Genomic DNA, 15,633 nt, shown 5'->3' with positions numbered 1-15,633 from the left:
AAAGAGGCCCGAGTCAACTTCTGGGTTGTTCAGACCCTGGGTGCTCAAAACAAGGGTAAGAAAAATACTGACGAACTCTTTTTTTTTTTTTAATTAAAAGATGTATTTATTTATTTGATAGAGAGATCACAAGTAGACAGAGAGGCAGGCAGAGAGAGAGAGAAGCAGGCTCCCTGCTGAGCAAAGAGCCCGACATGGGACTTGATCCCAGGACCCCGAGATCATGACCCAAGCCGAAGGCAGCGGCCTAATCCACTGAGCCACCCAGGCGCCCCAAGATGAACTCTTATTTCCTACATTAAATAGCTTGTTTTCACTGTGGTCCCATTTAAAGCATTTAAAACAAGGTCACGTGACTGCTTCTTTAAAGCTCTAAAAACTCCTAAATGACAAACGGAGTCCCCACCTTACAAAAGAGGATAAACTGCCACATTAAAGTCCAAAAGGAAAAACAACAGCCAGCAGCTCAATCCAGACAAGGTTTACTTAAAAGTTATCTTTGTTTTTTAAGAGGGGGTATAACAATAAGGATTAAGGGAGCTAGTCAGTTAGTATATTTACACCTCGTTGTCAAAGATTCCATTCAAATTTAATAATTAGAGAATATATTTTGATAACAATAGCTGGAAAGAACCAGCAAAAGGGTAAGATCTCTGGATGTAAATTCTTTTCAAACAAAAATAAATTTGGGCAAGAAAAAAGTTTCACTCAAATTTAAGTTACAAGTTTCTAGGCAAATCAATCTGTATTTTATCGTTGGGATTTTATTTCTTTAATAGGTCACATTTTTTAGTCAACTACCAATAGTTAAAGTATGAGTTTTGGTGAGTGGCCTCCTTAAATCTAAAATATGCAACATTTTCCCCATAATCCAAGTTGTGAATAGTCTTTTAAGCTGAAATATGAAGTCTATTCATTCAGTTTGTTTCATATACTCAAACAATACAACATTAAAATAACTCAAATTAAATGCATTCATGTCTACATTTAAAACAGTTTCTTAGGGGCACCTGGGTGGCCCGGTGGGTTATGCGTCTGCCTTCAGGTCAGGTCATGATCCCAGCGTCCTGGGATCCCTTCCCACGTTGCGCTCCCTGCTCCACAAGGAGTCTGCTTCTCTCTATGCCCCTTCCCCAAATCATTCTCCCAATTTCTCTCACTCTCGTGCTCTCTCCCTCTCAAATAGATATAAATAAATTAGTTAATTAATTAATTAATTAATTGTAGTAAAAAACATTGGGTTGTCTGGTTAGAACCATCCAACTAGCAAGGTCCTCTCCTCTCCACCCTGGTGGTGACCAACAGTCGAAGCTGCCACATTCCTATATTAACACCAACTCTTGCTCAGTTGGATGAGTTGGTTGGACCAGTGGTAGGCACCTAACCCAACCTGGATCGGTTGTTGTCTTTTCCACAATTTTGAAAGTGAGTCTCCCTCTCATGACTAACCACAGAATATGCGCTTGGGAATCAAAAAAAAGCTGTCTACCCCCAGCATTATTTCTATAATTTTTTTTTTTTTTTTTTTTTTGCTTAAGCTAGTTTTCTAGCTTAAGTTACTTGAAGCCAGCTTTTCTTTAACTCTTCATTATATAAAATCTAAATATCCAAAAATAGAATAGAATTATAAACCCTCAACAACTAACTTCAACAATGATTAACTCATGACCAATTTTGTTTCATCTAGAACCTTAACTTCCATTTACCTACCTCTGGATTAAATCACATCAGATGATTTCATCTGTGAATATTTCTGCATATAGCTAGTATTTTCTTGTGACAATATGCTAAAACACACAAATTAAAACATACCTTGATTGACTTTCTGTATACGGTTTTCATATTCTTCTGGAGGGAGCTGAGTGTGAAACACTGAGAAAAAGGTGTCTTCATGCTCATAGGGACAAGCATCTACCAATTTAAAAAATCACTTGTTTAATACACAAAATAAGTAAGTTGCCTACACGAACAGTTGTTTAAAAGGAAGATCTAACATTCTCCACAATATTTCTCAATCCCCTCCACATACACATTTCTTAAATGTCACTTCCAGGTAGAAATGATAATCATCTTTATATACAGCCACTGAAACAAACAGCAGAAAATCAAGATAGTCAAAAAGCATTTCCCTAGGACTTCTATGCAAAGAGAATGTACAAGGGTATCTTAAAATATTACATTAACTCCAAAATTCCAACGTCCATAATACAGAGAATAGGCACACTGAATAACCTTGTATTTTTTTTTCTTTTAGATCCCCAAATAAAGATTTCAGATATATGGTCATTAAGAAAAAAACATACATTTGAATGAGAAAATTAGGAGACTCTAAGCAGTTAGCTTTCTTTCTTTGGGATAGCTTTGGGATTTGTGCTCTTGGGCTAATACCCATAAAGAAATAAGAAAATTGTGGTTTTTTCAACTCTTCTTCTTTCAGTGTAATTGATTTTATTTTCTCCCATTAGCTAATGTAGATGCTGTATATCTGCAAGAAACTGCTAACATAAACAAGTATCCTTTCCTTCTAAGTCTCTAGGTCTTAACACAAGAGACTCTATCTCTGAAACAAACCTGGTTCAACCACCCTCTTAAAGATGACATAGGCAAAGGAAGTTGGCAGAAGATACATTCACCCCCACACACAAATATCACCCAATTCAAAACATACTATGTCTGAGGGTAAAAAGAAATGTATCAATTTCAGTTCCCTAATTTGGAATTCAAAACAATGAATTCAAAGCATCATTGGGACTGACATTACGATGTTAATCCTGTATAATCTTTGATTAGTTAATCTAGCAAATCAGTGTTGGAAGCCTTGGGTGGGAGAGAGGTAAACTACTTTTGTGTAAAAGACAGAAAGGTTTAAAGTTCTTTTCAAGAGGTAATATATTTATTTTTGATCCTATAACTCTTTCTTATTGGCAATTTCGCTCACTTTTACATAGAAGCACCTAGAAAGACACTAGGATGTGAAAACTTACAATACTAAAAACTGTTACAGCAAAGTGATATTTGGAGATAATTTTCACCTAAGGGTTTTTCCTAGGCTAAACTTCCTCCTGTGATCCTGTGGCTATTCACCAGTGGTGTCAATGGTATTCTGTACACTCCAAACCTCAGATGGAAGATGGGCACAGCTTAGAGCAAAAGGCCTCACAGCTCAGCTTTGAGCTTAAGGACAACAGTTTTGAAAGTCAGTTATTCAACTGCAGGAGCGTAACTCCTCAAGAGAAAAGAAAACACATTTTCTGAATTTCCAAAGTCCTCCTTTAGAAAACTCTTCCTTACAGTAAAACAAAAACAAAATGGATTATTATAGAAGAAGTAATGGAATTAGAAAATAGTCAGTGGGTAACCATCATCATAATAATTGATTCATGTAAGAATCATCCATGGATGGTAAAAGTAGTGGGTAAAAATTTGAAGAATGATACAATAGCTTCATGGTACCTCCCCACAAGATGACTTACTCAGTACAAAGGGAAAGCTAGTACCTTTAAGTGGAGAAACCTGACAGACACCACCTTAACCAAGTGATCAAGGTTCACCTCACCAGTTATGAGACAATCGACCTCACGCACTTTCTGATAGGATCCACTGAGGACACAGTGGGATTCCTGCCAAAAATGCATAACCTGAACATAATCTTATGGAAATAGAAACAAACCAGACTGGAGAATGGTCTACAAAATATCAAGCTATACTCTTCAAAAATGCCAGTGTCATAAAATACAAGAATGACTAAAGAGACATGACAATGCAGTGCAATACAGGACCAGTTTTCTTTTGATCTATCAATTTTCTCTTGATAGAAAGGATTTTAGCAGGACGATTGACCAAATATGAAGAAAACCGTAGACTGGATAATAGTAGTGAATCAATGCTGACTTCCTGACAAGTGCGTGTGGGTCACACAGGCAAGTGTTCTTGTGTGAAGAGGGAGATAGAGGGAAACACATGTAGAGAGACAGAGGCAAATGTGGCAACATGTTAGCACTTAGAGAATCTGGATAAAGGGCTTTTGAAAATTCTTTGTGCTTTTCTTGAAACTTTATCTGAAATTATATCAAAATTAAATGTAATAGGAAATTTTTATAAATTCCTCTCCTCGCTACAAATATTTATGTGGGGACCAAAAAAAAATCTCCCTTCAGAGATCAAGAGTCAGAGTTTGAAGGACTGAGCACACTTTAAGATTTTATTTATTTATCTGACAGACAGAGATTACAAATAGCCAGAGAGGCAGGCAGAGAGAGAGAGGAGGCAGAAGGCTCCCCACTGAGCAGAAGCCTGATTCAGGGCTTGATCCCAAGACCCTGGGATCATAACCTGAGCCAAAGGCAGAGGCTTTAACCCACTGAGCCACCCAGGTGCCCTCTGAGCACACTTTGAGTAAAAGTCTTAAAGGAAAAACATTGGGATGGGATTTAAGTTGTTTCCTGCCAACTAAGGAAGAAACTAAAACCCATCCCAGACAGTGAAGAAGGATCTAGAACAGCATCAGAGGAAATGAGGTTAGAGTAGACATGAGCGACCCAAGTGGGAGGCTGCTCCCTAATACAGATTCCCTTGAAGGTAGATGACATCCCAAAATTGGATTGAAACCCCCAAAGAAAATGAGGAAATCCAGAGAATAGTGGGCTCTGCCTCACTAAATACCTGGAACTCTGAAAGTAGACTCCACATACAGTGCTCCACACTTACGTGTGATAGCCGCAAGGCAGCAATGGCAATGAGCCATGTTTAGAGGGAGACAGGGCCTGAAATTCACCCTCTGCATGCTCTCTCTCTCTCTCTCTACCTCCCTCTCTCTCTTACACACATACGCACACACACACACACACACACACCACAGTTCTTCATGGCTGGCCTACAGCATCGAGATCTAGAAATTCTTAGCCCTATGAACTACATGAAGCCCTCCCCCACGACACATCATGATGCCAACCAAAAATGCACATACTCAAATGTCCCCGAGAATTGAGAACCATTCTACTAGACTCTAATTTCAATAAATTCAAAATATCAAAGCATATTATTTCTATATTAGCTTTTAAAATATAGGGCTTATAAAAAATTCTGGAGAACAAGGTAAAGTCACCCTAATTTTCCAATCAACTATTAGATCAATAAGAAAATAAGAAGAAAAAAAAAAAGAAAACAACACAATAACAATATATAAAGAACAGTGATAACACCACATACGAAAGAATGCACTTTAGAGATAAAGCTATATTTGGAAATAAATTTATAACACTGCTGCTTTTATCATATTGTTATAGACCAAACTGTATCCCCCCCAAAATGTATATGTTGAAGCCCTAACCTTCAGTGTGCCTGTATTTGAAGACAGGGCCTTTAAGGAGATAATCAAAGCTAAATAAGGTCACTGTGTGGGGCCCTGATCTAATAGAAATGTGACCTTATAAGAAAAGGGAAAGACACCAGAGATATCTTTATCCCTTTCCCCACTTCCCTTGGCACAGAGAAAAGGTCGTGAGGACACAGGGAGAAGGTGCACATCCGCAAGCCTGTTTCTGAAGCTTTTTCAGATTGGGCTCTTTCACTAAAACTCTGCTTTAAAAAAGTTAACTTAAAAAAAAACTTTTAGATAGAAAAGAGAGAAGGAAAACAGGAATGAAATCAGAAATAATAAATGTGGCATAATAAACAATAAAGAGAATTCTTCTTTTAAAATACTCTATGAAATTTTATTAGTAAAATGTTCAATCTTGGTGAAATGGATGCTTTGAAATCTCACTGACATGGATGTATTGCCAAAATTGACTCAGAAAACTAGAAAACTGAAATATAATAGTAAATATAAAAGAAGTTGAGAAAAGAGTCAGAGAATTGCCTCCAAGAAATTATTTGAACCAGATGGTTTTTCCAGTGAAATCTTTCAAGTTTTTAGGGAACAGATAATCCCCACATTATATAAACAATTTCAAAGCATAGAAATAAATGAACAGACAGCCCCAATCATTTTATAAAGTTAACATAGCCTAACAAAGCATATACACACACCCTCCCAACCCAACCTCTACCGTCAACATCAGAACACATATGCATGTGGGCGCACGCACGCATACACACACACACACACACACACACACACACACACAGCAAATCTCACTTATGAATATAGACTCAAAAATTCTGAATAAATTCAGCTATTCAAATCTGGTACTATATTAAAAGAATAATCCTTTATAACCAAGAAATACTAACCAAAGATAAAACATATAGTATTTAAATGTATTGATTTTAGGGGCTCCTGGGTGGTTCAGTTGGTTAAGCATCTGCCTTCAGCTCAGGTCAAGGTCCCAGGGTCCTGGGATCAAGCCTGGCATCAGGCTCCCTGCTCAGTGGTCAGCCTGTTTCTCTCTCTACCTCTGCTGCTCCCTGCCCTGACTCACTCTCTTTCGCTTGCACTCTCTCTAAGTAAATAAATTAAATCTTTAAAAAAATAAACAAATATATTGATTTTAAAACATTAAATAAGTTTGTCAAGATAGAAAAAACTTGATGATAGTTTAAATATTAGATAACGAAACGTATTTATAAATTTCAACACTAAGTCTTTATAAAATCTTATTTGTATGTTTGGCTGGTTTGATGATTCTTTCTGTTTTAGGACAAGATTGAATCATAGTAAGCTGAAGGGAAGGAGACAGGACCGACAGACGCTCTAGGTGAGTGTCACAGAATGATGGATGGATCAGGAACCAGGGGCAGAGTGAAAGGGATGGGATGTTGTTGACCTTGGCCTTGAAGAACAGCATCTTTCTTCAATCTATGGTAAGAAAGACAGGGGATGAAGGAGAACAGAGTGCAGTTTAGAGACAGAAGGAAAAAATGCAGAAGGGAGTCCCACCTGGGTGGTTGTCTTCTCTGGACAGTAAGCAGGCCAGAGTGAAGGACTTGCCAAAAACAGGTGGCTAAAAACACAGTAAGCATTTGGAATAACCACTTTGGAGAATACAAAACACATTGCTAGGCAACAAGTGAAGGCAGAAACAATGGCAAGAGACTAAGACTGTAACAGAGGTTAAAATAAAAAAATCCAGGGGCACCTGGGTGGCTCAGTGGGTTAAGCCTCTGCCTTCAGCTCAGGTCATGATCTCAGGGTCCTGGGATCAAGCCCCGTGTTGGGCTTTCTGCTCAGAAGTGAGCCTGCTTCCCCTTCTCTTTGCCTGCTTGTGATCTCTCTCTCTCTTTCTGTCAAATAAATAAATAAAATCTTAAAAAAAAAAAGTGGCTTTAATTTATAAAAAAAATAAAAATTAAAATTAAAAAATCCTTCCAATTTACCCCAACTCCCTTCTCCTCTCTAAGACCCCTTGTCCTCCATGCTATTTGTTATGCTCCACAAATAAGTGAAACCATATGATAATTTACTCTCTCTGCTTGACTTATTTCACTCAGCATAATCTCTTCCAGTCCGGCCCATGTTGCTACAAAAGTTGGGTATTCGTCCTTTCTGATGGAGGCATAATACTCCATTGTGTATATGGACCACATCTTCCTTCTCCATTCATCCGTTGAAGGGCATCTTGATTCTTTCCACAGTTTGGCAACCATGGCCATTGCTGCTATAAACATTGAGGTACAGATGGCCCTTCTTTTCACGACATCTGTATCTTTGGGGTAAATACCCAGGAGTGCAATGGCAGGGTCATAGGGAAGTTCTATTTTTAATTTCTTGAGGAATCTTCACACTGTTCTCCAAAGAGGCTGCAGCAACTTGCATTCCCACCAACAGTGGAAGAGGGTTCCCCTTTCTCCACATCCCCTCCAACACATGTTGTTTCCTGTTTTGTTAATTTTGGCCATTCTAACTGGTGTAAGGTGATATCTCAATGTGGTTTTAATTTGAATCTCCCTGAGGGCTAGTGATGATGAACATTTTTTCATGTGTCTGATAGCCATTTGTATGTCTTGATTGGAGAAGTGTCTGTGAATCATGAGAGACTATGGACTCTGAAAAACAACTGAGGGGTTTGAAGTGGCGGGGGGTGGGAGGTTGGGGTACCAGGTGGTGGGTATTATAGAGGGCACAGATTGCATGGAGCACTGGGTGTGGTAAAAAAAAAATAAATAATGAATACTGTTTTTCTGAAAATAAATAATTTAATTTTTAAAAAAATAAATAAATCCTTAACCATCCTGATTACCACAATTGACTTTCTCCCTCAGTCCTCTGCAAATCGGAGCTGAAAGAAACTACCAAGTTTTCTTGGAATATTCAAGCTTAACTTCCATGAGCAGAAGTGGCATATACCTGAATTTCACAGAACAGCACTTAAGCGAGGTATTTTCAGATCATTAGAGGCTGCTGTGTTGTGCTTACACGCATTTATAAATTTAGAGCTGGAATCACAGAAGCCAATGTAACAAAGGAAAAAGGATGTTGAACAATAATTCTATCATTAGATGTCTTTGCCCCAGAGAGCACAGAATTCTGTCTCTATCTGTCAGAGAAATGCTAAAAACTAAAGGGAAACTCCTGGTCTGGCAAGGAGTTTTGATTTTCACCAGATTTCTCTATAAAAACTTAAAAGAGGTCCCTGAAAATGGGGTGGAAAGACTTTTTTAATCTCTCTACCAAGTGCAATATTACCTACTTCAGCATCTCAATAGTTAAAGTTGAGGTTATTAACTCTGGATTACCAAGTCAAAATATGGTAAAAGATAAAGTCAATTTAACATGGTTTTTTTCTTTTTCTTAGTGTCAAGGCCCCACTTGAATTTATATTTATCAATAAAATTGGATACATAACTCAACAACCCAGATCTTTTCATTTGTTTTGCTGTTGGTTCTTTGTGATGTCAGATGGGGCTAAGATGTATTTCGTGCCTGAAGATCTGGTTGGAAGTTGCCATTTTACCACCAGCCCAAAGTCCCTCAAAATACTCATAAATAAAAGGTTAAGCAAATGACTGGGGAAAATAAGGAAGAATATTCATCCTAAGAATTTCTCTCTCTTCTTTTAAAAGGAAAAGAGGCGGAAGGGAGATTTGGGTATGTTTATAGATATGCATTTAAAGTTCAAGTCTTTAAAAAAATTTTTTTAATTAAAAAAAAATGAAGTTCAAGTCTAATAAATCTGGCTCTAAATTCAGAGACTCTACTTTTTAATGTGCGTATTTTAACTAGATGCTGCCACCTACTGGATTATCTATAAGAGCTTTGTGCTTTGCCAGTAATAAAGAAAAAAATTAGGGACGGGACATGGTAAAAAATTTCTGTTTCCATAAGCCTTATAGAAACATTTTACTTTAACACTTACAGCTAAACAAAATAATTGTTTTAATTTCATTCTTTTAATTTAGGAAGGTAGCCGAAGTTCAGTGAATAACATGGGAAAGAAATTAGTCTCAGAATGGAAGAATGTAAGTACTTTTATTTTATAATACGCAACTATGTTGTAATATGAGGAATTAGAGACTAAAATCACCGCTATGTGGTCAGACTGGACTCTTACATTTCTACTCATTTATACATACAGTGAAAATCCTCTGCTAATAATACCTTTCTTAGACTGAAAATTCCAAAAGTTTCCTCTTTGGGAATGAAGTAATAACTATGTTATGTAAAATGTAAAGAAAAAAATGTGTAATTAGCCTAATAATGTAGTCCAAAGTAAATATCTCCTTTGGTTTTTAAGATGTTTAAAAATCAGATACATGTCACTGTTAAAAATATGCCTATAGGAAAAAAATATATATATATGCCTATGATTTTAAAAACCAGTAGGAAATTTCACTAAGGAATTTGTCTTTTCTAAAAGACCAGTCATGGGGCGCCTGGGTGGCTCAGTGGATTAAGCCGCTGCCTTCGGCTCAGGTCATGATCTCAGTGTCCTGGGATCGAGCCCCGCATCGGGCTCTTTGCTCAGCGGGAGCCTGCTTCTCTCTCTCTCTCTGCCTGACTCTCCGCCTACTTGTGATTTCTCTCTCTGTCAAATAAATAAATTAAATCTTTAAAAAAAAAAAAAGAATTAAAAATAAAATAAAAAAAAATAAAATAAAATAAAAAATAAAAGACCAGTCATTAAAAAAAAATAATAATAATAAATAACACCGTCCCTCCCCTTGGGCACACCAGTCTGGCATGAGCTACAGAGAGCAGCAAGAGTGAAAACCAATAGATATCCAGTTCACCTAACAGTGTCTCTAACTCCCAGTCCTTTTTCATTGACCCTACTTCTGCATCTTGTCTGCTCTGAGCACAATAAATACTGCCAATACATAATAACTGACTAAGAATTCAAAATCTAAACATTGAAACTCTAACACGATAATGTTTAAACTAGTGATTCTCCCTGAACATAGGTTTCCAGTCCCTGGTAACTCCAGCTTTCAGCTCACGAAGCCCAGCTAATTTCCATGTTAGAATATTGGTACTAATCTAACATTACTGCAAATGTCTGCAAGGCCTATAGTAGTCACTTGACTCCAAAGCTACAACGGGGAGCTCTACCGGTTTAAGCCAAATACACACGGCATGAGCTTTAAAGGTGAAGTGTATTTGATGGTTCTGGTCTGATGGTGAAGACAAGACAAATGAAAACAAAAGTCTTGCCCGCCAAGGCCGAAAAGTTCATTCAGTAGTGAACTCTGTGCCAGAAAAGGTTAATGTCAAAATAACATGGAGGACATGTGGAGAGGGAGAGGAGAAGGGAGTTGGGGAAAATGGGGGGAAATCGGAGGAAGAGACGAACCATGAGAGACTGTAGACTCTGAGGAGTTAACTGAGGTTTTGGAGCAGAGGGGAGTGGGAGGTTGGGTGAGCCTGGTGGTGGGTATTAAGGAGGGCACGTACTACATGGAGTGTGGGTGTGATGCATAAAGAATGAATTCTGGAACACTGAAAAGAAATTTAAAAAATAAATAAATAATTTTAAAAATAATTTAAAAACTTTTTTAAAAAGCTACATGGATCCCGTTTCACAGTTCCTGCTCCAGAGTCAACCAAGGGAGGTAGGTACCACCTCTTAGAAATGCAACATCCACTAGAGAAATCAGCATTTAGCTCTACATACTGAAATACAGATGCTGAGATACTATTACATCCAGAATTATATTCCTGATACTGTCCATGTTCCTTATTTGGAAAAATGAATGCAGTCTTGGTTCTATGAAGGTACAGAATTACTGACAGACATAAAAGAAAATATAAGAAATCATACTTTTCAAGACAGATTATCTTCAGACAATAGACTTCAGACATTTAAGTTAATAAAATAGCCTTCGATAACCTAAAAACTTAGAGGTGTTTTGCAGTCTTTTTTCTTAAATAGTGGACTCCCTGCTAAACAACTCTCAAAGAGAAAAATAGGCTTGAAAAAAACATGTTATTGCAAAAACCTTTTTGAAAAAGACAATATACCTGCCTAATAAAATGTATTACAAAGCTACAATAATTTTTTTAAAAGTATAATACTGACATCAGCACGGATAGAAATATTAATGGAAGAGAATAGAAAATTTGGAGAGAGACCCAATTAGTGCATGATAAAGTCAGCATTTCAAATAAGTGAGGAAATGATGGATTATCCAATAAAAGGTACTGAGATAAATAGTGTTAAAATCAAAAACGAATGAGACTGTGGGCACCTCAGTGGCTCAGTGAGTTAAGTGGCCAACTCTTGATTTTCACTCAGGTCATGATCTCAGGGTCCTGGGATGGAGCCCTGCATCAGGCTCCACATTCAGTAGGGAGTCTGCTTGCGATTCTCTCTCTCACTCTTCCCCTCCCCCCACTCATGCTCATACTCACTTGCTCTCATTTTCTCTCTCTCTCAAATTAAAAAAAAAAGAGGGGGTTTGTCCAGGTGCCTCAGTGGGTTAATCATCTGCCTTCAGCTCAGGTCATGATCTCAGGGTCCTGGAATTGAGCACCACATAGGGCTCCCTGCTCAACAGGGAGCCTGCTTCTCCCTCTCCCTCTGCTTGTGCTCCCTCTCATTCTGTCAAATAAATAAATAAAATCTTCTAAAATTTAAATTAAAACAACAACAAATGGAGACAAGACTTAAAAATTATCTGAGCAGACAAAACCAGCTTAGTCATATAAACAAAACTTAATTTAGCTTCTTTTGCAAGGCTAACTTGACCTGGGTCAACTCTTGCTTATGTCTCTGGAAATCATAAGTGAAACCTCAAGTGTTCTCCAAAATTGATATGAAGTAACCATTCTACTTTGTAACAAAATGTCCCTAAGCCTCATTCCATGTTTTGGTTTTAGTGTTCCCAGTTTACAAGCTGCCTTTTTGATGTGTGCACAATAAACTTTTACTGATTACTACTTTGGTGATTCATTGCTTTTATTTCTGTTATTTCTGATCTTTTGATATTAGCTAACAAAATGGGGGGGAATCATCAAATCAACTCTCTACCTCATATATCAGAACAAAATGAGTTCTAATTAGATTAGTATTTTACTTTTTTATAAAATAATAACTATGCTAAAGGAAAACACAGGTACACTTTTTTTTTTAAGATTTTATTTATTTACTTGAGGGACTGAATGAGACAGAGCATAAGCCAGAGGAGGGACAGAGAGAGAGGGAGAAACAGAATTCCTGCTTAGCAGGTTGCCCAATATGACACTCAATCCCAGGACCCCAGGATCATAACCTGAGCTGAATGCAGAGCTTAACTGATTGAGCCACCCAGGAGCCCAACACAGGTACATTTTCATGTCATCTTATACTAGAAAATGTCTTTTTTTTTTTTTAAAGATTTTATTTATTTGTCAGAGAGAGAGAGGGAGAGCGAGCGAGCACAGGTAGACAGAATGGCAGGCAGAGGCAGAGGGAGAAGCAGGCTCCCTGCCGAGCAAGGAGCCCGATGTGGGACTCGATCCCAGGATGCTGGGATCATGACCTGACCCGAAGGCAGCTGCTTAACCAACTGAGCCACCCAGGCGCCCCTAGAAAATGTCTTTTTAAGCAAAGCAACAATCAATGAAAAAAGAAGAAGAAGAAGAAGAAATGACTGATTTAGCTAAATAAAAAAATATTAAGTTTGGGTGAGCAAAGAAATACCACAAAACTAAAAATAATTAGTTAGAAAAGAAATGTTTTTGGTATTTATTATAGTCAAAGAAGTAGTATCCTTAATACATAAAGTACTCCTTCAAATCAATAAAAAGGAACACCTCATTTTACAAAAGAACAAGTAATTCACAAAATGGCTAAAAGAATAAATATTCAACCTCCTTAATTATCACAGAGATACAAATTGTAACTCCATTTTGAATAAGTGAAGTTTAAAACAACTATTAAATCCACTGTTGGGTCTCCAACCTCTGCCTCCTCCTGCACATGGTCTTCTCTTCCATGTGTTTCATCTTCTGCCTCCTCTTATGAGGGTACTCATGATGGCACTTAGAGCCCTCCTCCATGTCCACAATTATCTCCTCATCTTAAAATCCTTAACTTACTCACATCTGCAAATATACTTTTTCCAAATAGGGAAACACTGACAGCTTCTAGGGATCTGATGTGGATCTACAGATTTGATCTCCCGGGGGGACCATTTTTTCAACCTAGTTTTCAACCTAATTTTTAAATTACTGCAGGTCATAATAAGAATAATTACCCAAGAAGGTTATCACAGCCTTATGTATAGTTGAAAAAAACTGAAAAACAAAGAAAACAATCTAAATGTTTAGCAGCACAATATTAATTAAATAAATTATTATGGTATGTCCTTGTAAGAAGTCATTAAAAATAATGCTGACACAGCATAAGAAATATAGTCAATTATACTGTAATAGTGATGCTCCAGGCCAGATGGGAGCTATACTTGTGGTGAAGACAGGATAACGTACAAACTTGTTGAGCGACCATGTTGTACACCTGAAATGAATGTAGCATCGTATGTCAACTATACCCAAATTTTTCAAAAATTTTTAAATGCTGACATAAATCATTCCAGTTGTCCACTGTTACATTAAAAAAATCACCCAAAATTTAGTGCCAAGCAATAATAATTACTGCAGGCAAGATCTACTAATAGATGTTAACACCAGTGGACAAAAGTTTGAGGAAAAACAAGATACTTGCATATCTTAAAGTACCTCTTCCAAGATATTTATTAATTATAAAAGAAAAATTAATAACTTTACAATAGAGAAACCTGGCAGACACCAGCTTAACCCAAGTTTTCAAGGTTACCATCACCAGTGATATAAGACATTAACTTTCAGTACCCTCAGTGTGACTGAGTGAGAGCCCGTTATTTCTGGAGTATTCTTGCCAAACATGCATAACCTCTACCTAAATAAGGAGAAACATCACACAAACTGAAATTGAAGGATATTTTACAAAACAGCTAACAAGTACTCTCTACATGTGTCAAGATCATATGAAACAGGGGAAAACTGAGGAACTAACACAAATTAGAGGAGACTAAGAAAATATGACAACAATGCAAAATGGGATCCTGGGTTGGAAACTAGAAAATAAAAAGTAAAATGGTGGGATTTTAAGAAGGCCTATATTTTAATTAGTAGTATTATACCAACATTACCTTCTTAGTGTTGATCATGGTAAAGTCAACCCTTGAACAACATGGGGGATAAGTGCTGACTCCCCACATAGTCAAAAATCCATGTATACCTTTTGACTCCCCAAATACTTTACTAATGGCCTATTTGTTAACTAGAAGCTTTATCAATAATGTAAATAGCCAATTAACATATATTTTATATGTTATAAGTATTACACTGTATTCTTAAACAGAGTAAGCTGGAGAAAAGAGAATATTATTAAGAAAATCACAAGGGGAACCAGAAAATATCCCCAAATAGCCAAAGGAATGTTGAAAAAGAAAACCCAAACTGGAAGCATCACAATTCCCGACTTCAGTCTCTATAGCAAAACTGTCATCCTCAAGACACTATGGTACTGGCACAAAAACAGACACATAGATCAATGGAACAGAATGGAAAACTCATAAATAAATCCTCAATTCTATGGTCAACTAATCCTCAACAAAGCAGGAAAGAATAAACAATGGAAAAAAGATAGTCTCTTCAAAAAATGTTGTTGGGAAAATTGGACAGACATGCAGAAGAATGAAAGTAGACCACTTCCTTACACCACACACAAAAGTAGACTCAAAATGGATGAAAGACCTAAATGTGACACAGGAATCCATCAAAATCCTAGAGGAGTAGGACATCTGGGTGGCTCAGTTGGCTAAACATCTGCCATCTACTCAGGTCATACTCCCAGGCTCCTGAGATCAAGCCCCTGTCAGGTTCCCTGCTCAGCGGAGAGCCTGCTTCTCCCTCTCCCTCTGCTCCTCCACCCCTGCTTGTGCTCTCTCGCATGTGCACTTTCTATTTCTCTCTCACTCAAATAATAAATAGAATTTTTTAATACTAAAAAAAAAATCCTAGAGGAGAACACAGGCAGAAACCTCTTCAACCTTGGGTGCAGCAACTTCTTGCTAGACACGTCTCCAAAGGCAATAGAAACAAAAGCAAAAACAAACTATTGGGATTTCATCAAGATAAAAAGCTTTTGCACAGCAAAGGAGACAGTCAACAAAACCAAAAGACAACCAGTAAAATGGGAGAAGATATTTGCAAATGACATATCAGATAAAGGA

General features: G+C 37.3%; 1 protein-coding gene across 5 annotated transcripts in view; it reads right to left on the bottom strand.

The window, feature by feature from the left end:
• The window catches only part of FSIP1 (fibrous sheath interacting protein 1), a 188,261-nt gene that overhangs the window by 153,771 nt on the left and 18,857 nt on the right, over window positions 1-15,633 (bottom strand). For all 5 annotated transcript variants that reach the window (XR_014312991.1, XR_014312992.1, XR_014312993.1 and 2 more), the window contains exon 6: window positions 1,813-1,911. Coding sequence is in view for 1 of the 5 variants with exons in the window: in XM_082735564.1 (XP_082591690.1) it covers window positions 1,813-1,911 (99 nt within the window). In the remaining 4 variants the exon portion in view is untranslated. The remainder of the gene's footprint in view (window positions 1-1,812; window positions 1,912-15,633) is intronic.

The sequence above is a fragment of the Mustela nivalis genome, assembly GCF_964662115.1.
Source record: "Mustela nivalis genome assembly, chromosome: 6".
NCBI lineage: Eukaryota > Metazoa > Chordata > Mammalia > Carnivora > Mustelidae > Mustela > Mustela nivalis.
The sequence above is the reverse complement of the archived record's forward strand: the minus strand, read 5'-3'. Positions and strand labels throughout refer to the sequence as shown.